This window comes from Chiloscyllium plagiosum, unplaced genomic scaffold, assembly GCF_037043375.1.
Source record: "Chiloscyllium plagiosum isolate Xiang-an unplaced genomic scaffold, Cpla_swu_hap1 HiC_scaffold_17, whole genome shotgun sequence".
Classification (NCBI taxonomy): domain Eukaryota; kingdom Metazoa; phylum Chordata; class Chondrichthyes; order Orectolobiformes; family Hemiscylliidae; genus Chiloscyllium; species Chiloscyllium plagiosum.
The window spans coordinates 48,270,798-48,294,949 of NW_028270155.1; the positions used below are offsets into that span (position 1 = coordinate 48,270,798).

Here is a 24,152-nt window from a genome sequence, read left to right on the forward strand (position 1 = left end):
ATGTTCTTATTAATTATGAAGTTAATACTCTATTAAAAACCCAATTATACCTCATTCAACAGGATGTGCATTTTTCAAGAATTGTTTACAGTATTACTAATCAGCATAAAAGTGGAAGTTTTCATTAATGAATTCATCCATTGCCCAGAGTTTTGCACTCTGGAGATTACTCAACAATGCATCCTCAGGAGAAGCGTTAAATAGTTATCACTAGCTTCTGGATTTCCATGCTATTTTGATTACATGTGGATTACCACAATCGACATCAGTCTGTGTGGAGTGATGATAGAAAATGCTGATAGTTTCAATATCGTTATTACAGCAAAACATAAAATTTAATGCAACCCTGCCTCATTGCCAACATCTATTTCAGTAACAAAAGATCTGATTGATTGTCACTCTACTGTTGGTCTCTGCAGAATAACTAAAAGTCACCTGTTTTTGTTCCTCTCCTAGACTGTCCCACATAGATGCTACAATTTTGGAAACTTCGCCAAATGTGGCATTGGGGTTTTGTCCTTTAATGGCAGCTTGCGTGTCCCTGAAGAAAAGAGCATAGGCTGATACAGGTTTTTGGGGCTCATTAGGATCTTTCTTCTTCTTCTTCTTTGGTGTCTTGGGTTTTTTTCCTGAATCGACTGCAGCTCGTTTCTCAACACTCACCTGAAGCAAGACAGAAAAACAGTTTGTTATTGCAAATGCTCTCTTCAAGGCAATTAAAATGCTAAGACTGAAACATTTTGTCTGATTAAATTATGTTGAAAATTATTATTCATTTAGATTCTAATATTCCCTTAACAAGGGTAAAATTGAAAGAACAAATATTTGTACATTTAGTCTTAGATAAATCAAAAGTTGACATTGTACCAAATGTCTTTAGGCATTGAATGTACAATGTACTTTTGAATCATGCAGGATTTAGCAACTAGAGATCAAAGCTCTAGGTAATCAAATATGTAACAATGCTTTCTTGATCTGGATTAGCTAATGAGTCTAAAACAATCTCTAAAGTGCTTGACAGAACCAAAGTAAATCAAGGCAGATTAGTTAATCAAATATCACACTCAAAGCAAATTTAAAAACTGCAATTATTTTATGAAAATTAAAAATGAAATTTGATGGAACTATTCATTTGCTGTTTTAACAAAATTGCCTAGACAAGACTTAGCTATTTACTGGCCTTGAAATTTAGTTTGTCTACATTCAGTATGAATTATTCACTTAAATAAATCAAAAAGAACATAAAAATCACTTATTATTTTTAAATAGTCATAGTAACATACATTCTTCAGTACAACAGCAAGAATTATCCCTTCAAAATATAAGCCTAAATACTATTGTCTTCTAAGCTTAATACAACTCTACCTTTACAATAGACATGATTAAAAATTGAGAACATAAGCATAAAATTCCAGAAGAATAGTTTGAATGAATTACATGTTCTATGTATTTTGACTATAAATAAGCAAACAACATACCCTGTTGAATTCCTCAGCATCATCGTCATTTACTGAGCTGGAAGGGGATGGAGTTGCTGACTTGCTGGCAGGGGGTGAGGGTGAATTATGGGGCACATTACCACCTCCCAAATTCAATCCCAATTGTGCGCTCAGCTGTGATTGGTTAATGGTGGTCAACTGATTATGTTGAATCATTCCTGCTTGGTTAACATCAGCCATGTGAACAACAGACCGCATACCCATGCTCGGATTATGGTGGTACTGGGGAACTTGAGCTTGTCCCAGGTCCTGCATTGGTAGGAGGAGAAAACAGGTTCAGATTTAATGTGATTGGACACAGAACTTCAAGACAAAACACTGAGGTTATTCCTTTTCGTAATTTCCTGAGGAACATTTTAGTAACCCAATGGGATTAGAGGGATTCTTCACCAGTTGAGATAACAGACTATTCTATTGACACAATATTAATATCAATAAAATGATAGTCAGACTAGTTCCACTTTTCCAGAGGATAAACATCTATCAATACCTCTGTAGCTGAAATTAGGAGCAGGATGTGAAAGATTACAGGTTGAAGATTGAATAGCAGATGCACAAATGATGTAGAGTTTGACAAACAGGAACATTCCACAAGATACAAGGAAGATAGGGACTCGATGGCCTGAAAAACTTTCACTTGTTTGATGAATCCATGCTATACATAGAAGCTAGATCATGATCAGTAATGCTTTGTGATCAATTTCTCCACAAGTAAGCCTGAGTTATGATCAATTTCACTGGTGAAGATACCTCGTGTCATTTGTGACCCATAAATGAGATTGACTCTATAACTCTTGAGCAAGATTGTCACTTTTTACCTCAAGTTGTCTAATAAATACAAATAATGATCTCTTGTCAGTGCTGCTAATGGAATGATCTGTTTATGACTTTTATGGCATAAGCAGCTTTTGATTGTAAAATAACTATAATTTAAGTAAGTAATCTAACAAAATCATTCGAAGTTACTTTGTGATTCTCTGTGAAAAGTCCCCATTGACAAATTAGCTTCCTGGCAAAACGGGGTGATGGGGTAAGGCTTTGTTTACACGTTTAAACCCTGTTCAGAGTACCTGAGTGAAACTTCTCTGTGCTGCTGAGTCAATGTTCACAAAAACTGCCTGTGAGCTCATACTGATAATGTGCTAAATTGTCCATCTCACTCAGAGAGCCCAAAGGATAGCTGAAAATGTGCACCACTACAATAAAGAATACATATCCAAAGGTGTGTCAATATGTTTTATTCAGGAAGAGGTTTAGATTAGATTACTTACAATGTGGAAGCAGGCCCTTCGGCCCAACAAGTCCACACCGACCCGCCGAAGCACACCCACCCATACCCATTCCCCTACATCTAAGACTATGGGCAATTTAGCGTGGCCAATTCACCTAACCTGCACATTTTTGGACTGTGGGAGGAAACAGGAGCACCCGGAGGAAACCCACGCAGACACGGGGAGAATGTGCAAACTCCACACAGTCAGTCGCCTGAGGCGGGAACTGAACCCGGGTCTCTGGCGCTGTGAGGCAGCAGTGCTAACCACTGTGCCACCGTGCTGCCCACTGGTCTGTGGGACTACCAAGTGACTGATTCTGATCATCATTAAAAAAATGGGGAAATTATTTTTCTCTCTCTGGCTAAGAAGCATAAAATGCAATGAAAAATGTAAATACAATCCAAATATCTAAGTAATTTCTCATTCAATCCTCATGAGATACACCATCTCAAAGCTAGTTCTGGCTTTGGTCTTAATTGATATACATTGCTTCAGTTGAGCAGATGATTTGGTTTAATCTGGTGAAATATTTAGTAGTCTGATCGCCATGGTAATCTTTGGCACAAATTAAAATGGGAAAATTAGAAATGCGGCATTTGGATTCAAGTATGATTGCCACTGTTATTTTTGAAAGGTTCATGGCTCTCTTCTGCATGTGTAGAAATAGGATTTCTTTTGCTGTTACACTTGTGCTTCTTAATATAACTGCTTCTGCAGGAGGGGGTGGATTTTCTTCAAAGGCAGGTAGCATGAGTTGGGGAATTTCCCAGCTCAGCATATCCACCGCAGCAGAAAGTGCTTCAAAAAACAGGATTTTCATTTCAGGAGAATGGGTGTGAAGAGGGATCAGGTCCAATGCATTTGAAAACAGTGTGGAGGCAGCCAGATGGGTTGGCCAAGGCATGTGTGGGCTTTGGCTCTGCATAATAAAGCATAAACCTCAAAACTCATCTTCACGTCTCTCGCCCTTTCGTCCTCCACACACTCGTGTCCCCTCCCTGCCGGGAGATACACCTTCACTCATGTCACACATGGTCCCTTATGCCCTTCTAGCCAAGTTTCCCCATTTGTCCTCTCAGAGATGCCCAAGTAAACCTATGTCACTCCATCCAACAAATGGTCCCACATATCCTGCGTGCTAATATATGCTTTTTCCCCGACCCCTACATATTGTCCAGCCAAACTTCATTCTGCATTCTGGTGAGAGTTCAGATGTCCACTAAAACAACTGCACCCAAAGGAAATATGCTTCACTGACATTTGTTTCCTCTTTAATATTGTATCCAACTGCAAAATATTTGTTTACACAAGATAAGGCATGGTTAAGTGTTTATAATCTCTGTTACTAACATTTTAATGATCTGGTTCATTGACATTTTCATAAGGTTAGAGTAAAGTCATCACTTTTTTTAAAAAACTGCAAATGAATGGCTGTGGTTAAAGCTTTTCCAGATAGGTCTTATTACTACAGGGTACATTGGTTCTGTAGAGCAAATACCAGGTGGACATGGAAATTGTATTTGTTTACCTGAAGGGTAGAGATGCTATGGCAGGGTGTGGGAAAGGGTACTGAATTAGAATTAGCTTTATTATCATATGTACTCAAATGAGTACAGTGAAAAGCTTACAAGTCACTACTTATGGCAATATCGGAGGTACAAAGGTACCTAGGGACAGATTCGTATGGACAAATTCTTTAGGGAAGAAGGAAATATAAAGAAATAAAAAATCTAGCACTACAGATCATAAGAATAAATCAGAAAAATAAAGAAATAAAATTTCAGAATAACAGTCCTCCCAACCTAGTCCACGTCGACACCTTGCCTCTAGGCCATGCCAGGCTTCACCTCAAGGTTTTTGAGGCCGGAAGACTGCTCTAGAGTCATCCCGAGGCTGGAAATCCATGCTGAGAGACGACCACATCAAGCCATCAAGAGATTGCCACGCTAGGTCTGCGCTGAGGCAGACAGATCAAGACTGGGATGAGGCCAGGAGTTCAGGATATCACCAAGAAGGAAGACAGAAAAAAACCCACAAAAAGCAAAGAAGATAAAGGAAGGGCAGCATGGTGGCTCAATGGTTAGCACTATTGCCTCTCAACGCCAGGGCCCTGGGTTCAATTCTTGCCTCAGGCAACTGTCTGTGTGGAGCTTGCACAGTTTCCTCCCACAGTCCAAAGATGTGCAGGTCAGGTGAATTGGCTTTGTTAAATTGTCCATAGTGTTAGGTGCATCATTCAGAGGAACATTGGTCTGGGTGGGTTACTCTTTGGAGGTTTGGTGTGGACTTGTTGGGCTGAAGGGCATGTTTCCATACTGTAGGGAATCTAAGCTAATCATACAGTTCAGGACTTAAACCTGAACGTTTTAGGGTTGCATGGTGGCTCAGTGGTTAGCACTGCTGCCTCACAGCACCAGGGCCCCAGGTTCGATTCCAGCTTCGGGCGACTATCTGTGTGGAGTTTGCACATTCTGCCTGTGTCTGCGTGGGTTTCCTCCGGGTGCTTCGGTTTCCTCCCACAGATGTGCAGGTCAGGTGGATTTGCCATTTTAAATTGCCCATAGTGTTAGGTGCATTAGTCAGAGGGAAACAGGTCTGGGTGGGTTACTCTTCAGAGGGTCGGTGTGGACTGGTTGGGCCGAAGGGCCTGTTTCCACGCTGTAGGGAATCTAATCTAATCTAAAACAAAGACATGGACAGAGTGGATGAGCTCCGGCTGAAGAGTCCTACTCGGCTGTCACCTTGGAATATGTTTACAATGGAAGTTATGAACCATTGGGGAATTGGTGAGGCATGTAAGTTGCCAAGGGTTTGGGGTGGCTAAAACATTTTGAATTTTCCTCTCAAAAGCTCACGCATAACAGACTATGATAAATGGTCTATTGTATCAATATAAACTTAAAAAATATTGTCATCAAGTTTTAAAAAAAAATCATCTTTATAACTGCTAATATAACACACCAGCTATGAGTCTGTGGTAATTTGCAGGAGGTCTTCTTGCTCAAATTTGATGTGCTGCATGAGATTTCATGGGGTCAGACTCAAAGCTGAAGATGCCGAAGACAACTCCTTCTTGACTATATATCATGGTGTTAAAATCTTTGCTGAGTCTATTGACTATGGGGCAGAACATACACGGATGGTGTTGGTGGTTGTCTGGAAGGTATATTTCTGAGAGTATGACTATGTCAAGCTGTTACTTGACTTGTCTATGAGACAGCTTTCCTAATTTGAGCACAAGGCTCCAGATATTAATAATGCAGTCTTTGCAGGGTTGCTGGGACTGTGTTTGCCATTGTCATTTTTGCTGTTAGTGCTAAGTAGTACGTCCAATTCCATTCCTTTCTTTATACTTCGCAGCATCTTGGGTTACTTGCTTGGTCATTTCAGAGGGCAATTAAGAATCAATCACGTTACCATGGTTCTGGAGTCACGTATAGGCCAAACTAGGAAAAGATTTCCTTCTCTGAAGGACATAATTGTACTGAGTATTGGGGAAGTGTGGACTATACAATTTTTTTGTATAACAACACAGTTAGAATTAAGCTATTCTATGATACCTGAAATAACCAAAACAATTTGGAAACTCTTTTGCCATTTAAGTTACGTGTTTGTGACATTTAAAGCAGTCATTTCCAGTCACTATTATTGGATTTTTACTACCTAATGATCTTGCCCTGCACAAATGAATCATTCATTTCCATCATAGATGTTTACTTCTTTAAATGCCAAATTGTGGGAAATACTGTACTGGATTCAGAGAATGCAAACCATTTTACTTCATGTCACAATCATTGTACAGCAATGGAAAATTCCATAGGTAATGTGCATTTGATAGTCAAGAGAAGATAAACAACTGTGCAATGAACACTTTATTCAAAAGGAACAAAATGTTCCAGACATTAAACATTTTAATGATGCATAAAATAACTACTTCACTTTCAGCTCTGTAAACAAGATTGTTAATTCACTCAATTGATTTAAAAAACCTGGATTGATTTTGAGATTACATACAACATTTACATAAAAAGAAAGGATATCTGGTGTGTTCTTGAAAGTTAAATAGCTACAAATCACAACAAAAAATACCATCATAGACATGTTTACTATGGAGTAAAATACACAAATAAATGCTTGATTCACAATGATCGTGTGAAAACACATTCCTTTCAAGCTTAATTGAATATTCACTAACAGGGTCTGGTAGACATGTATAATTATACACCAATATGTCTGATATATAAAGCAATTTTCTTTGTAGTGAGCTATTAGCAATTTCAATTCACATTTTCAATCAAAACACAGATTGCAATCTTGTCTGTCTTGCCACAGGAAAGTGAAGAATTTTGGCTGACAGAGGGGGATATGAACTCTTAAACTGTGATATACCAGTCCACGCAAGTATGAAGGAGCATTCTAAATACCATGTATACTTTAGTAAGTTGCACACTTAATAGTATAGAATGCATACTAAATCAAAATCTACTGCTTTAACTGAATAATAAATGAGGGGTATAGGATGAGTCATTTTTGCTTTGACATTCACTGTTCCTTCAGAGTTAATATCAGAATTCATTAAAACTAACTTTACATAACATACAGCAGAGTCCCATAGCATTTCTAAGTCAAAACTGGAAAGACTGTTAACAAGTTCAATTTTCATTCAATCAGCAGTAGTGCTCTCTGAAATGTTTCATTGCAGAACAGGAATAAAATAATCTATATGGTAATTATGAGGATGAATCCCCCAGCAACTTTCACTAACATGAAAGGTCAACTCTATTCAGATATTTTATCAGCCCTCTGCACATACTCCTGTTCTGGCAATTTATATGTGAACTGTGTTTTATTTTTTTTTCCATTCACAACTACCTGCAGAATTAAGCTCTTAAACCAAATGAGAAAAATGAAATTCTGAATGCTAGCAAAGCCTATAATAGTGCAGAGATAAATCGCTCAGCTGTTGCCCCTCAAGCCTCTTGGGCTGAAGATTTTTCGTAGTGCACTGTGGGTATTCAGAACTTGTTCAACATGATTTCATTTCATTTCTGGCACAGCCTGAGAAAACTAAATTACAGAATCAATCATACAGAAGGTCAGAGTGAGACTTCATTACAAGTATTGCATGCTTGCATGAATATCTTTCATTTCTGACTGACCCAATATGTCACAATAGCTGTCTAGTAAAAATTCCACTTTCTGAAACTGATGTACTACAGAAATCGTTGCTATTCAGTGGACTGGACAGATTATGGAAAGGTGTTAAAAGAATGTGCTGAACCACCACCTATAGATTGAAAGAAGTGGCTCAGAATATCTATAGAATTATTAATAACAATAAAATAATGTGAAAAGGGAATTATCAATAGAATCTGTTTAATTAAATTTATATTTCATATTAAAACATTGTTTTGATGCTCAAAATGCGTGATTTATGGGATTTTACTCAAAAATGCTTTTAATCCATTGTAGGGAATGATGCCAGTTTGTCACAAATGCAAGGAATTACAAATTATGATCTCCAATGTTATGCCTGTACAGGTTAATGGATGTGCATAATTGCATTACAAAATAATAATCCAATCAAGAGCTTCACATCACACTAAAATCACAAGTCCAAAATGGCTTATATTCAGCATCAGAATTTTTCAGATTAGATTAGATTACTTAGATTAGATTACTTACAGTGTGGAAACAGGCCCTTTGGCCCAACAAGTCCACACCGACCTGCCGAAGCGCAACCCACCCAGACCCATTCCCCTACATTTACCCCTTCACCTAACACTACAGGCAATTTAGCATGGCCAATTCACCTAACCTGCACATTTTTGGATTGTGGGAGGAAACCGGAGCACCCCATTTAGATGACAGTCTTTTTTTTAAAAATATGCAGCTTTTATTGCTTTGATCATAAATTGGGTAATAAAAATTTTCAAAGATATCTTCTTAAAATTACAATTAAGTTGACATATGAAAGTCTTCCAATGTACTTGAATTTAAAATTCCTCCATGTGAACCTGGGCAAATACAGATGATTTTATGATGGAGGGTTGAGTACACATTGAATTATATGCCAATGGTTCAAATATCATTTTTCCCATTAAAAAAAAGCCATATGAAGGACATTACTGTGTAATTCATGCTGCAACGTGAAAGAGACATGCCATTTACTTTACTTGAATTAATATTAACTTTACAATGTTTTTGTCTTACGAATTTAAACTGGAAATAGGAAAACATGTGTGATGTAAAACACCATTTGTAACCACTCATCTTTTATTTTCCCTCAACATGGCCTCGTTATGTCGTATCTATCACGAGGTCAGAAAGGGCAATTAAGGTTACATTCTTCTTCACTATCACAGTGAATGCTGACTAGTGAACAGCTGATGAGATGTTTCAGGGCAAGTTGACCATTCAGTTCTTCCCTTGAGGTAGAATATTCTTCTTTAGACAGATGGTCCATGCAACTAAACAGCCAAGAAGTAATTGGGTTCGTCATAACTGCAACTAACAATGCTGTGATTCTGTCGTCAAATCTGGAGGAAGAGATCAGCCAGGCCTCTTCCACACCAGGGTTTGTGCTACTTTGTCTACAGTACACTTTTTTTTCCCACATTCCACACCAGCTTTTTCTCATGAATTCTCCGAATGAGACTGTAATTTGGTGTCAATGCGAGAACAATTTTCTGCTGTGGAACACTGACAACCTGCGACTTGGCCAAGAGTACCCAGCTACATGCACAACTGGCATGAAGACGACAATTTCATTCAATCTTCCTGAACGAGACTGGAGGCCTGATCAGAGAAGCACAAGGACAGTATAATAGCTATCTACCCCGACTCTCCCATTATTTCATGTGGACTAGCTATCATGATTTTGAAAATTTGCTTGAAATAATATTTATGGTAAAGAAATAATGAAACCGGTAAAACAAATATATTGCTATCAATCTGTAAAATGTGACAGTGTTCCTGGAAAATGACATGACACCTATTCATTTCTCCAATCAGATTCTAGAATTGATTCACAATGTACAGAAATTAGTCTCCCTATTTTAGTGTATAATAAATTCGCTCAGCAGTGATTATTTCTACAGGATTGGAATTCTTCCATTGTCTGTCATGAAAGCAAAATACTTTCCAGGAGCAGAAAGTGTCGATCATGCTGCAAGCAAATACTGCAAATCTTATATAAAAGGAGGAAAAGTGTTTAATCTCTGAAAGCTAAATTATATGCTTGTGGCACAAATCACCTCTCTTCCAAAATCTATAAATAACTATGACTGTGTTGTTAGTAGATGAATAAATGAATAGTCTTGTCTGTTGCCTCAAAGGAGCATAGTTTTGTTTTTAATTCAGAACCCAGAAAGCATTCTGTTTCATCCACTTTTCGAATAAACATGTGTGCTGATAATGTTTGTACTATTTTGCAACTCATCAAACAACATGACACATTCTTTTGAACAAAAAATCCAAAGAATGTTCTGCTTCATGGAATGGTTTACTGTACATCTCTGGTATATTACCCAAGGGAAATATAAAGGTGATGTATCAGTGCTGAAAGCCACTAAATTTCTTCTTTGAAAAGAAACAAAAATAGAAACGTAACCTATTTTAACATAAACCACCATCAATTTACATCTTTAATTGAAATGTAGTAAGGATGCATGCGCAAGTGTAACATTTCCTATTTTCACCCCCACTGCCCATCTTACCCCTGACATCCTCAACACTCATGCTGTTCATGTTGCTCACAACAATCATAATTGCTGCCAATGCTAACCTATGAAGAAGTACAATCGAGCAATGTCCATACGAACATCTTTCTGAGCATCTATACACCGCACTCCATACATAGGGTCATAGAGATGTACAGCATGAAAACAGACCCTTTGGTCCAACTCATCCATGCTGGCCAGATATCACAACCCAAATCTAGTCCCACCTGTCAGCACCCAGCCCACATTCCTCCAACCCCTTCCTATTCATATACCATCCAGATACCTTTTAAATGTTGCAAGTGTACAAGCCTCCACCACTTCCTCTGGCAGCTCATTCCATACATGTACCACCCTCTGCGTGAAAAGGTTGCCCCTCAGCTCTCTTTTATATCTTTCCCCTCTCACCCCTAAACCTATACCCTCTAGTTCTGGACTCCCCCACCCCAGGAAGAAACTTTATCTATTATCCTATCCATGCTCATGATTTTATAAACCTCTATAAGGTCACCTCTCAGCCTCCGACATCAGATGGAAAATTAGGTCCCAACTAGAATAAAGCGGATGATAAGTTTTAATGGCACTAAGGGATGCGAAGTTAGACTACTAGTTGAAAATGTAAGATAATTTCTGTTGTTCAAATTGCAATGGCAGTTAGGTAACCCAGTGGCTTGCTGATCTGGTATGTTTCACTCTCAGCATGCACAGATGAGTGAATGTTAGCAGGTTGAAAAGCAGTGGGATGACACTTGGAAAGGTTCCACAATTGGTGTGTAATCTGCTACATCAGATTATTGCCTAAACAGTGAAGGTGAAAAATACCCCAGCCCCTCCCTCCCTCATCTCCCAAACACTTGTTGTATTTCTGGCATGACAGTTAACTCACATAGCTGGCAAATTAGGCCAGAGAAATAGCTTGCAGTTTCACTGCAAGTTTTCCTTGATTTAAGATAGACTGTCAAAGGAAGACATTTTTAAACAATATGTTCAGATAACACCCACTGGAACAGGCAGAACTTGAACTCAGGCTTTCTGACCCCGAAGTAGGGACATCACCACTGCACCAAGACACCTTTCATAAATTCACAATTCCGAGCACACTTTTCCACTTACCAGAAACATAATTGGGTGGATCTGAATCTATACAAGATTTCTAATCCTTTACTTTAACCACTAATGCTTGTTGGAATCTGGAATAGGCTTCTATTTGAGAGCATCTTTATCATTTACTGCATACTGTATTGTCTTTGGGAATCTTAGGTCTGCAGTTGATTTATTCCCAACATTAGTAACATATTAGCATTATAACAACTGGACTGCATGGAATTTTATGTGATTCCGTGTAAGAAACTGGAAACAAAGACTGGCAACACAAAGAGCGATCACAAATCCTGAATGTAGAGGCACCAATATTCAAAATGATTTGAAGCTTGCAGTATTAGCTTTTCAGAATATTAAAGATTATAATGTTTCTTAGAATGCTACATTCCTGGAGCAGCTGGGTTGCATTTTATCTGAATGACTAAACCGGTGTGTGAAGCACCTGCTTTAGTGCAAGCGTTTAGGTCTACACCTAACCTGTCACTTACCAGCACTGACTACAGTCCGCAAACATTGACCTGACAGCTGAAAACACACTTAGAGTACAGTTTGAAAAAGGAACCATGGGCTGCAGGTGATTCTGTTTGAAAGAGAAAAAGAAACATGTCTAGGCATTGTTTGTAAAGTAAACAGCCTCTATTTATAGGCCCCAATTAGGGACAGGCACTGGGCTGGACTATTACTGAATTTCATGTGGTTGGCCAGTGTGCGAATTCTCCAGCACCATCCACGCTCAGGCCATTTACCCAGAGGAGAGACAGGATGGCACCAGGGCTACCCACTGCAAGAGGGAATATCCAGTTCAACTAATCACAGTCCTTTTTTCTATTGTTCTATTTTCATTGTAACCATTTAAAACAAATTGGAGAGAGGGCATCTTACAATAATGATGTTATCTTTATTAAGATTTAACTATTTTGTTACAGTTTCAGTGCTAAATCAATACGGACAGTTTGAAGGAAATTTGTATGTGTTGGGAGTGGGGTTTTAGGCCGATCACACATGGGAAAACCAGAAGTTTGAGATTCCCTGAACGGGAAGGAGTTTTAAATTTCACAAAATGCAATCTTTGGCTCCGGCAGGTGGCCCACCTTGAGGCCAGCCAGCTTAGCATTTCCTCTCAGATGGGGATTGATTTGGAAGCAACAATAGGACTGGCTGGATTGATGCTTCACCTTGGTGGGACTTGAATGGGTGGAAATGGTCCAAACCCAGGGTCGAGAGGCTGGAGCGCTGGGGAGTTTAATTTCAGGGTGAGGTGTGTTATATACCATGAGGTGGTCTGACCATGATGGGTGCACAGAGAATCACGTTTGAGCATTCTTGTTCCTCCTGGCCATGAGGAGAGTTGCAAAGACATTTGACACAGATTCAAATCCCATAGATTGCAGAATTTAATTCATTTATTAATTTAATTCAATTACCATCACATCCTTAAATTTTATTAGTAGATGGCAGACAGACTTTGGAGAGTGAGCTACTCACTACAGTATTGTTAGCCTTTGACCTGCAGCCAGTGTGTTTATGTGGCAAGTCCAGCTGAGTTCCTGATGGTAACCCCCAGCATGTTGATAGTGGGTATTCTAGTGATAGTAACTCCATTAAATGTCAAGGGACATTAATTAGATTGTCTCTTCTTAGTGATGGTCATTGCCTGGCATTTGTGTGGCGTGAATGTTTCTTGTCACTTGTCAATCCAAGCCTTAATATTGTCCAGATTTTGTTGCATTTAGACATGGACTGTTTCGGTGTCTGAGATATCACGAATGGAGCTGAACATAGCGTAATCACTGGTGAACATCCCCACTTCTGATCTTATGATACAGGGAAGGTCATTGATGATGCAGCTGATGACAATTGGGCCTAACCTGAGGAACTCCTGCAGAGATGTCCCAGAGATGACTGACCTCCAACAACCACAACCATCGTCATTCATACCCAGCATCACTTCAACCAGTGGAGAGTTTGCCCCTTGATACCCATTGATTCCAATTTCACTAGGGCTCCTTGATGCCACACTCAATCATGTGTGGCCTTGATGTTAAGGGCTGTCTCTCCTCACCTTGGAATTCAGCTCTTTAATCCATGTTTGAACAAATTCTGCAATGGGGACAGGTGCTGAATGGCCTTGAATGAATCTGGCAATGAGAAACTTCAGCTATGAGGATAGATTAAAGTTGTTGGATCTATTCTCCTTGAGAAAATGTGAAGAGAAGATTTGATAGAGCTTTTAAATGATGAGTGGGCTGGATAGAATAAATAGGAGAAGCTCTTCCTGCTCATAAAAGAAAATAAAATGAACGAAAGGGCAGAGGTTTACAATGATGTTACAAGGTAAAGTTATCTGAGAAAAAGAAATGATTTTCACACAGCAGGCACTTAAGGTGTGGAATGCACTGCCTGGAAATATGGTGGAAGCATGTTCAACTGATGTTTATTTGGGTAGAAACAGTTTGCAGGGAAATGGGGAAAAAGGCAGGAGATTGGCACTAGGTAATATAACCAGTGCAGTTACGATGGGCTTAATGGTCTCCTTGCGCTCCACAACAGTTCTGCGATTTTGTAATTCTGTAACTTTTGCTGTAATGCCATTTTGTTTTCAAGGAGTTCGATACAGTTGTTCGGGCTAAATGTATCCAAGGGTATGGAGAGAAGGAGGGAACAAGGTAATAAACTGGATTATTAGCCATGATTCAATTGAATGGCAGAGCAGGTTCAAAAGACCTACCCCTGCTCCTATTTTCTATGATTCTAATAAATCTGGAATATCAACGTAGTCTCAGTAATGGTGACTGTAACAACTGTTCTCGGTTACTGTAAAGCCCATCTGATTTACTCATATCATTTGGGAAGGAAAAGCGATCGTCCATCCCTACTCTGGCCTGCATGTAATTTCAGGACCACAGTAACCAGGTTAATTTTAAACCCACTGAAATGGGGTCAGCAAACCACTCAGTTCAAAGGCAATTAGGAATGGCCAACACAACTGTTCTTGCTCACCAATGCCCAGCCTGTGAAATAATACATTTTTAAAAAAATCTTAAGCTTCCAGCCTCACTGATATTCTGTGGCTGCCAGACACTTTCCCCATTTAACTTTTCTAGCACCATCCGACACCACTAACTCACCCTCTCACTCAGAAGAATAACTTCGACTTAAAACTGTAAGTCACTGTCGGTGGGTAGTTATACATTAGACTTCTGTAATAACTTAACCTGGTTTAAAGCAAATCAAATACTCATTAGCATTTGAAAGATTATGAAGCAGACAGGAAATTGATCAGCCCATTTATAATTCACCAGTCTGGATTAACTTTTCATAAAGTCAGCCAAATCTTTGATTAAAGAGCTCGAAGTAAATCAACTGCTGCTTCGTTCACATTTCTTAACTAACACGTCGAGGCAAGATTTGTGTGGGAATTTAGTGCTCATTTGAGTATTCTTTTATTTTCATCTATTTTCTTCCCTTTTCTTAAGGCATGGTTTGGGTTTCCAGTATTCAGGTTTGAGCTTTGATTGGGAATTTCAGCAAGTAGACCGACTGTGGACTGCACCACAGCCGAGTTGGGTTAGATCTTTGTTTCACAAACATTCATATCAATGCAGTTCCAGCAACAGATTTCTGGATAGCAATCGATTATGGGAATCTTACTTCTGCTCCTGACCCAGGGCACTAAAGTCAATTCTAGCACCTTACTGCAGTGATTGAAGATTGAATCTGTGATCTAACTAGTCTCTGTAGTTCATCCAATTGTAGCCCTACCCACTAAACTACTAGTAGAACCACAATTTGACTAGCTCAATACATGTAGATTTCTTTTGTTCACATAATGGTACAAACAAATGAAGGAAAGAGGGACTAAGTTTTCTCGGTTTTTTTTGCAAACAAGAAATTATCATGAATGACTAACTGCATTAAACACATATGAACACAAAGGAAATACTGTATTTGTTCAAAATATATGCAAGTATTAAAGTGTACTTTAATGAATTGGATATTTTGGATAGTATTCTGTACAGATGCATTTTTGATTCAAGAATTTATAATCAACTATAGTCAAAGCCATGTCTAATTCCTGCTCGAAATAAAAGATCGTGTTCCAGAGAGTTATATTAAAGTTTCACTCACCACAGACAAACCATTGCTGAGGAGTCCACCATCTTGGTCCAGAATACTTCTGGATATTGTGATCGAAGGCAGTTCCAGACTTTGTGGGGGGAAATGGGGTGTGAATTCATTTCCTTGTGACGGCAATGGATCATTAAGGCCTTGGAAACCTGACACCACATCGGTTAGCCCCAGGGTGGGGTCTGTTTCTGGTGGTGGGGTTATGGGTGGAATCTCAAACTCTTCATCACCAAGGCTCGGAGTGTGGAATGTCTGATGAGAGAACAGATTGGGCACAATCACCATGTATAGTATGATAGTATGAGATTTTAAAAAAATAGAACAGAGAACATTAAACCCTCAGTCCTTGACACAACAGCACAGTGTTTCACTTCCACTCTAATAGCGTTATCAATTGATAAAAGATAGAAATTCTCAATGCAGGCTGAAATCAATGTACATCAGAAACTGCATCAAGCTGCATTTGTCTACAATGAGATTTAACACAACTCAGAACAAAATCTTTTATGACATAACGGCTGCTCTTCACTTGCCAAGTGATCTATTTAGACAAGCAAAATGAGCAATCTTCCTTATCTGCTGCTTTAAATACCTGTTAAGTGATACTATTTAACAAAATTTTAGGTTATCAAGGCATTTGAAAGTACAAGTGATAGGACATTATGGTTGCATTGTAGTGTGAATTAGCTAGACTGTTATTATCTGTGCTTAGCGGTCCTTTGTTGATTAATTCAACATATGCCACTGAACCTGGGCAGCAAGTTTACAAATAGCACTGTAAAAATTCATTGTTTATACATTCTGGTAATGGGTGACCCACACTCTACCTGCACTGATTAACAAGCCTGATACATGATTGCAGCTGTTCTTTCTGCAATCAAATGTAACAGCTCTGTTGTCACTTGCTAGACCTGGTCACTGAGAGTAAGAGTCATAGAGATGTGCAACCTGTCCATGCTGACCAGATATCCCAACCCAATCTAGTCCCACCTGCCAGCACCCGACCCATATCCCTTCAAACCCTTCCTATTCATAGATCCATGCAGATGCCTTTTAAATGTTGCAATTGTACCAGCCTCCACCACATCCTCTGGCAGCTCATTCAATAAACGTACCACCCTCTGTGTGAAAAAGTTGCCTCTTAGGTCTCTTTTATATCTTTCCCCTCTCACCCTAAATCCATGCCCTCTAGTTCTGGACTCCCCCATCCCAAGGAAAGGTCTATTTAGGTGGTAAAAACAATGACTGCAGATGCTGGAAACCAGATTCTGGATCAGTGGTGCTGGAAGAGCACAGCAATTCAGGCAGCATCCAAGGACAGGCAAAAGACTGTCCTCGGATGCTGCCTTGTCTATTTATCCTATCCATGCCCCTCATGATTTTGAAAACCTCCATAAGGTCACCCCTCGGCCTTCGACGCGCCAGGGAAAACAGCCCTAGCCTATTCAACCTCTCCCTATAGCTCAAATCCTCCAACCCTGGCAACGTCCTTGTAAATCTTTTCTGAACCCTTTCAAGTTTCACAACATCCTTTTGATAGAAAGGAGACTAGGATTGCATGCAATATTCCAACAGTGGCCTAACCAATGCCCTGTACAGCCACAACATGACCTCCCAACTCCTGTACTCTGACCAATAAAGGAAAGCATGAGTTCACAACTGAAGAAAATTGCGTGTTGTCCACAAGGCATCCAAAAATACAATGATGCCATTGCTTCAGACAACGTACATGGGAACAGGGTGGAAGCATTATTGTGGAGACTTAAATGGAATAACACAACAGAAGGTAGGGATTGCAGACCACACAGGCTAGGGTTCTGAGAAAGGGAATGGAATACATAAAGCTTGAGCCTGAGAAATGGAAGGACAGCACGACTGGGGGGGCTGTAGAAATGTTTAAAAATAGAAAAGGATAAAACCATGGAGGATTTTTAACACAAAGGCATGATTTGTAAATTTCAAACATTGAGTAACCAAGGACAGGATCTTATAGGGGTCAAAATGACTTGGGATACAACAAATATGGCAGCATCAGGCAAGAGATTCAGCAACCTATCTCAATGTCGGGAGCAAATTGCTGCATCATTTCACTAAGTTTTGGGCATTGAGGCACAAATCTCGCTAGTCAACAGCGCATTGCCTATTAAAGAGAATTATTGTTTGTTAATGACCTTACTAATAACACTTCTCACATCATTAACATGAAGCTTCCTATCCTATTGCCTGCCACGAGCAAACTAGATGCTAAGAGTTCTCAACACAGACATCAGAGCAGGAACCTGGCCACTTCAGCTTGCTCTAAAAGGACCTCCATATTAGACACCAGGCACCAACATGGTATAACTACCCAGGGGCACTGGTCACACACACCCCATATCCCCAGACATTGGCATCTAACATGGTGCCATACTCTAAAAACCCTCATTGTACATTTCCAATCCACTTAAAGCACACTTCTGCACTTCAGTGTTATACCCTGGAGCACAATGGCAATTATCATAATGCTGTCAGATACATGCACCCAGTTCATGGACTGGGCCAGGCTGTATTTACAGCATGCTCACTTGTCCTTATGGCATTCACTGACCTTGAACTTATCTGCATGCTCTCAGTGTCCCTGCACTTTGCCTGTTTGAGCTATGACACCTCAGCCTGAGTTACCACTGACATACTGTTTAGTGAAGACACAAAGCCAAGAAGCTTGTCATGGTTGTTAGCAATCCTCAGTCAAGCCAAGGGGGATAGTCTTCGGTCAGAGGGTCTTGGCACAGTAAATCAACGGCAGTCTCACATACAAAATGGGCTTGGACACACAGTCAGTCAGTCAGTCATATGGTGCACCAGGTTCTAGTTTCGCTCAGTATTACTGGAATTACTAGTTTATTACTGGGATGAGAGAGGGGCTGGTATGAAGGGAGATGAATGTGGATGGCATAGCTGTTATTTTGGTGCAGATGGAGAGTTGTCTTGAGCAAATAAGGTAGTAGCACAAAGGGCATACTGAAGCAGTAGCACAAAGGGCATACTGAGTTAGTGATGTCAGGGATTCAGGTGGGTGACCGTGAGGGAGGAAAGATGTTACAGATAACAGTGCAAGTGGTAGAGCTTGAGCCCTAATGTGAGGAAAGTATGTCGAGAGACAGCATGTGAGGTATCAGAGAAAGGATGTTCGCACTTATAAAGGAGAGTGAAGGGGGTCATTGACCTTCTTCCTACAATGTTATGCATTCCTCCAGACAGCTGAGACTGCTCTAACCCCAGACCAGTCTGGTATCGCCTGGTGTGTGGCCTCCATTTCTGCTCCGGGGATGGTACACACTCCGTTCCTCACCAGCTGATCCACCAGGCTCACCAAGGGTCCTGCCCGCAAAGTAGGGTGCCAAATTTTCTCATTTGCCATGCCCGGGGCTGATGTCAGGAACTGAACACAGCAGCTCCAGACAAACAGTGCTTGGTCCCATGGATGCCAGTCCATCTGGGATATCCTGGTGGTGACAAGTTATTCTGGTTATGGTGAATTGTAGAATGGGGCTAGAATCGACTGAGAAGGGCATAGAATTTAGATGGGTAATGTTTGGTAAGATATGGTGAGAGACTTCTCTTGGCATCATGGAGAGCAACCTTCCATGAATCTCAACAAAGCTAACACCTAATCAGCAAGAAAAGAGTGATGAGTGAATAGGATTTGATGTAGGCTAAAATATGGGCATCAGAATTCTGGCTGAACTGACACATTATGAGGTAGTCAAGGTGCGAATGGAAAGTTGGGTAGGAGAACTTTAAAATTGATGTCGACAGTGATAAAGACAATGTTATATGCTTCAGAACGACGACTGGCTACTAATGTGGATCCTGAGAAGGTTATATGATATTATAGGAAAAGAGAGAGGATACGTGGTGAAGTGAGGGATCGGGATGGAAAGCCAGGGAGGCTGAGGAGACAAAGGTCTTGGACCAGGTGGTAAACTGGGGTGTGAGAGATATTAAAGATAGTGAGATTAGGAAATGAATGGTTGAATGACGAGAAGAGGTGAGAAAGGGTGATTAACCAGTATTGTGGCAATGTCAAGTAAAATAGGAAAAGGGAAGAGAGAACACTGTGTCAAAGGCTTTTAACAGCACATTGCCCAAGTCAGTAATAAACCTGGGTGTTGTTATAGAAGTCAAATAGGTAGACATTATAATAAAGGGAGGCATGAACTCAGAAGCAATTAGATCAATTTGCTTGGTGCAGTATAAATACATCCTTTCAAATCTGGAATCTAATACTATTCTAAGCAGTAAATTAGGAACATTTGCACATGCACGGTGTCTTTGTACATAATCCATGCTCAAAATCCAATTACATCTCCAGTTAGCTGCTTTGTGTGCCACCTCTTAAAATAGCAATGGACATTTCACAATTAATGAAAATCCTTATCTCCTCCATTTTAATCTACTCAACTGTTAACAACAATTTGAAATTGATAATTGTTTAAAAATGTCAAAAAAACAGCAAATGAACAAAAAAGCTTTACACAGGTACAGAAGCTGTCATTATTCCTTCAAAATCAGAAATGATAAGGTGCCAGACTGATAGTGTCTATGAGAACACATGACAAATATCAACTCAGTGTAGCTTCTATTAGTGTCACTTCAGATAAAAATAACTGCTTGGCTTGTTTAAATCTGCATTTGAAAACATTTGCTTGTGATTAAAGTTTAATTACTCTAAATTAATAATGTAGACATGAGCATGTACCCGAAACATTCAATTCTGATGACTGTATAGAAATACTGCAGATGGGTCTTGTTGGTACAGGAACGACAATTATTATTTTGCCAAGCATTAACATATTGCAAATATGTCCTTTAATAAAGTGAACGATAATGTTTAATTTAAGATCTGGAACCTGAAATGGACTTATAACCAGTATTAACCTGTCACTGAAACTATTTACTGCATTTTATAGATATTAAAACCAACGAGTGCCTGAATTGGATTTTGCACTGATAAGCCATTTGACTGTCACTCTGGATTTAAGTATTATACAATTATGGGTTGACATTTCTTTAAAATTATATGTAGACAAATTTTAAAATGTGATGGAGAAACATGCCCAGAATTCCAATGCTGTTTGGAATATGATGTGGTGACAGTGTGCAGGCAGGGCTACCTTAATGAATTGATTGTCTGGGAACAATAGCTCCAACAGAAAGTGACTACAAGGCAGTAATCTTATCATGGACTTTACATAATGTCATAAACAGCAGATAGGAAGCTCATCTGGTTACTCAACATCCTGTGATGATACAGCTCCACATAATGGGAACTTTATGGAGTGGATTTGTGCAGTTTGAAGTCACACTCTGCTCGTGGAAGGCTGTCAGAACTGACACTGAGCCAACATGCTGTATGTGTACTGCAGTTTACATTTGATTCTTATATTACTAATACTGGCTTGCTGAGAGATAGTCTATATCCTGCTGTACTGTTCAATATGATCACGGCTTATGAGGGATACAGAAAATATACGGCCAGTATATTTTAATGATCATGAAGTGAGTAATAATATATAACAAAGTCTTGGATTATCAGAGACTGTCTGACCTTCATGATCGTTTTGGAGCTTGTCAAAGATGACTGTGAATATCTCAATGCTGGTACACCTTCAAGGTTTGTATACACCAGCCTGTCGGTTACCTTGCCCACAGAGCTCTTGTTAAAAATGCTGACTGTTTTAAAACTAGAAAATTCAAACCCGTCTACACCTTTAACAACTGAGATAAGTGGTTTCTGCACAGTTTTAAACTTAGAAAGACAGTTGTGCCAGAATTGGAAGAATCATTATGTAGAGGGCTGATGGAGGACTGGATTCAAATTCAAAAATGAATGCTAGAAGTTAATATGTCAGTGCTTTTAGGATGCTGTCTGTAGTGTCCAGTAGTTGATGAAACACTTGCACAAATGAAACAGCCTATGTCATATTCTGTAGATAAATAAACATTGACCAAAAGAATTGCATGATCAAAATGAAAGGCATTGCCATTCCAGTGAGTGAAAAGTTTTTCCACTTTGGATTGTACCAAATATCCTATGTATTGAAAGAGCAATAGGTTAGATTCTAAATGGATAGCATTACAGCTGTGCTGAGGAAGGATATTCCCAGAAATACATCCAGGGAAGTTATTTGGGTGGAAGTGAGAAATAAGAAAGGGATGATCACCTTATTGGGATTGTATAATAGATCCCCTAATAATCAGAGGGAAATTGAGAAACAAACTTGTCAGGAGATCTCAGCTACCTGTAAGAATAATAGGGTAGTTACGGTCGGGGATTTTAACTTTCCAAACATCGACTGGGACTGCCATAGTATTAAAGGTTTAGATGGAAAGGAATTTCTTAAGTGTGTACAAGGCAATTTTCTGATTCAGTATGTGGATGTATCTACTAGAGAAGGTGCAAAACTTGACCTACTCTTGGGAAATAAGGCAGGGCAGGCGACTGAGGTGTCAGTGGGGGAGCACTTTGGGGCCAGTGACCATAATTCTATTCAATTTAAAATCATGATGGAAAAGGGTAGACCAGATCTAAAAGTTGAAGTTCTAAATTGGAGAAAGGCCAGTTTTGACGGTATTAGGCAAGAACTTTCGAAAGTTGATTGGAGGCAGATGTTCGCAGGTAAAGGGACGGCTGGAAAATGGGAAGCCTTCAGAAAGGAGATAACAAGAATCCAGAGGAAGTATATTCCAGTCAGGGTGAAAGGGAAGGCTGGTAGGTATAGAGAATGCTGGATGACTAAAGAAATTGAGGGTTTGGTTAAGAAAAAGAAGGAAGCATATGTCAGGTATAGACAGGATAGATCGAGTGAATCCTCAGATGAGTATAAAGGAAGAGGAAGTATACTTAAGAGGGAAATCAGGAGAGCAAAAAGGGGACATGAGATACCGTTGGCAAATAGAATTAAGGAGAATCTAAAGGGTTTTTACAAATATATTAAGGACAAAAGGGTAACTAGGGAGAGAATAGGGCCCCTCAAAGATCAGCAAGGCAGCCTTTGTGTGGAGCCACAGAAAATGGGGGAGATACTAAATGAATATTTTGCATCAGTATTTACTGTGGAAAAGGATATGGAAGATATAGACTGTAGGGAAATACATGGTGACATCTTGCAAAATGTCCAGATTACAGAGAAGGAAGTGCTGGATATCTTGAAATGGTTAAAGGTGGATAAATCCCCAGGACCTGATCAGGTGTACCTGAGAACCATGTGGGAATCTAGTGAAGTGATTGCTGGGCCTCTTGCTGAGATATTTGTATCATCAATAGTCACAGGTGAGGTGCCAGAAGACTGGATGTTAGCAAACGTGGTGCCACTGTTTAAGAAGGGCAGTAAAGACAATCCAGGGAACTATAGACCGGTGAGCCTGACCTCAGCGGTGGACAAGTTGTTGGAGGAAATCCTGAGGGACAGGATGTATATGAATTTGGAAAGGCAAGGACTGATTCGGGATAGTCAACATGTCTTTGTGCGTGGGAAATCATGTCTCACAAACTTGATTGAGGTTTTTGAAGAAGTAACAAAGAAGATTTATGAGGGCAGAGTAGTAGATGTAATCTATATGGACTTTAGTAAGGCGTTCAACAAGCTACCCCATGGGAGACTGTTTAGCAAGGTTAGATCTCGTGGAATAAAGGGAGAACTAGCCATTTGGATAGAGAACTGGCTTAAAAGTAGAAGAGAGAGGGTGATGGTGGAGGGTTGTTTTTCAGACTGGAGGCCTGTGACCAGTGGAGTGCCACAAGGATCAGTGCTGGGCCCTCTACTTTTTGTCATTTACATAAATGATTTGGATGAGAGCATAAGAGGTACAGTTAGTAAGTTTGCAGATGATACCAAAATTGGAGGTGTAGTGGACAGGGAAGAGGGTTACCTCAGATTACAACAGGATCTGGACCAGTTGGGCCAATGGGCTGAGAAGTGGCAGATGGAGTTTAATTCAGATAAATGCGAGGTGCTGCATTTTGGGGGAAAGCAAATCTTAGCAGGACTTATCCACTTAATGGTAAGGTCCCAGGGAGTGTTGCTGAACAAAGAGACCTTGGAGTGCAGGTTCATAGCTTCTTGAAAGTGGAGTCGCAGATAGATAGGATAGTGAAGAAGGCGTTTGATATGCTTTCCTTTATTGGTCAGAGTATTGAGTACAGGAGTTGGGAGGTCATGTTGCAGCTGTACAGGACATTGGTTAGGCCACTGTTGGAATATTACGTGCAATTCTGGTCTCCTTCCTATCAGAAAGATGTTGTGAAACTTGAAAGGGTTCAGAAAAGATTTACAAGGATGTTGCCAGGGTTGGAGGATTTGAGCTATAGGGAGAGGCTGAACAGGCTGGGGCTGTTTTCCCTGGAGTGTCGGAGGCTGAGGGGTGACCTTATAGAGGTTTACAAA

The 24,152-nt window shown here is 39.8% G+C and overlaps 1 protein-coding gene across 2 annotated transcripts in view; it reads right to left on the minus strand.

Annotated features, from left to right (window-relative positions):
• tox3 (TOX high mobility group box family member 3) overlaps positions 1–24,152 on the minus strand; it is a 111,727-nt gene that overhangs the window by 15,599 nt on the left and 71,976 nt on the right. For both annotated transcript variants that reach the window (XM_043706971.2, XM_087995899.1), the window contains exons 3-5: positions 15,724–15,975; positions 1,479–1,748; positions 436–663 (exon numbers count right to left, since the gene is read on the minus strand). In XM_043706971.2, the coding sequence (XP_043562906.1) occupies positions 436–663; positions 1,479–1,748; positions 15,724–15,975 (750 nt within the window). The remainder of the gene's footprint in view (positions 1–435; positions 664–1,478; positions 1,749–15,723; positions 15,976–24,152) is intronic.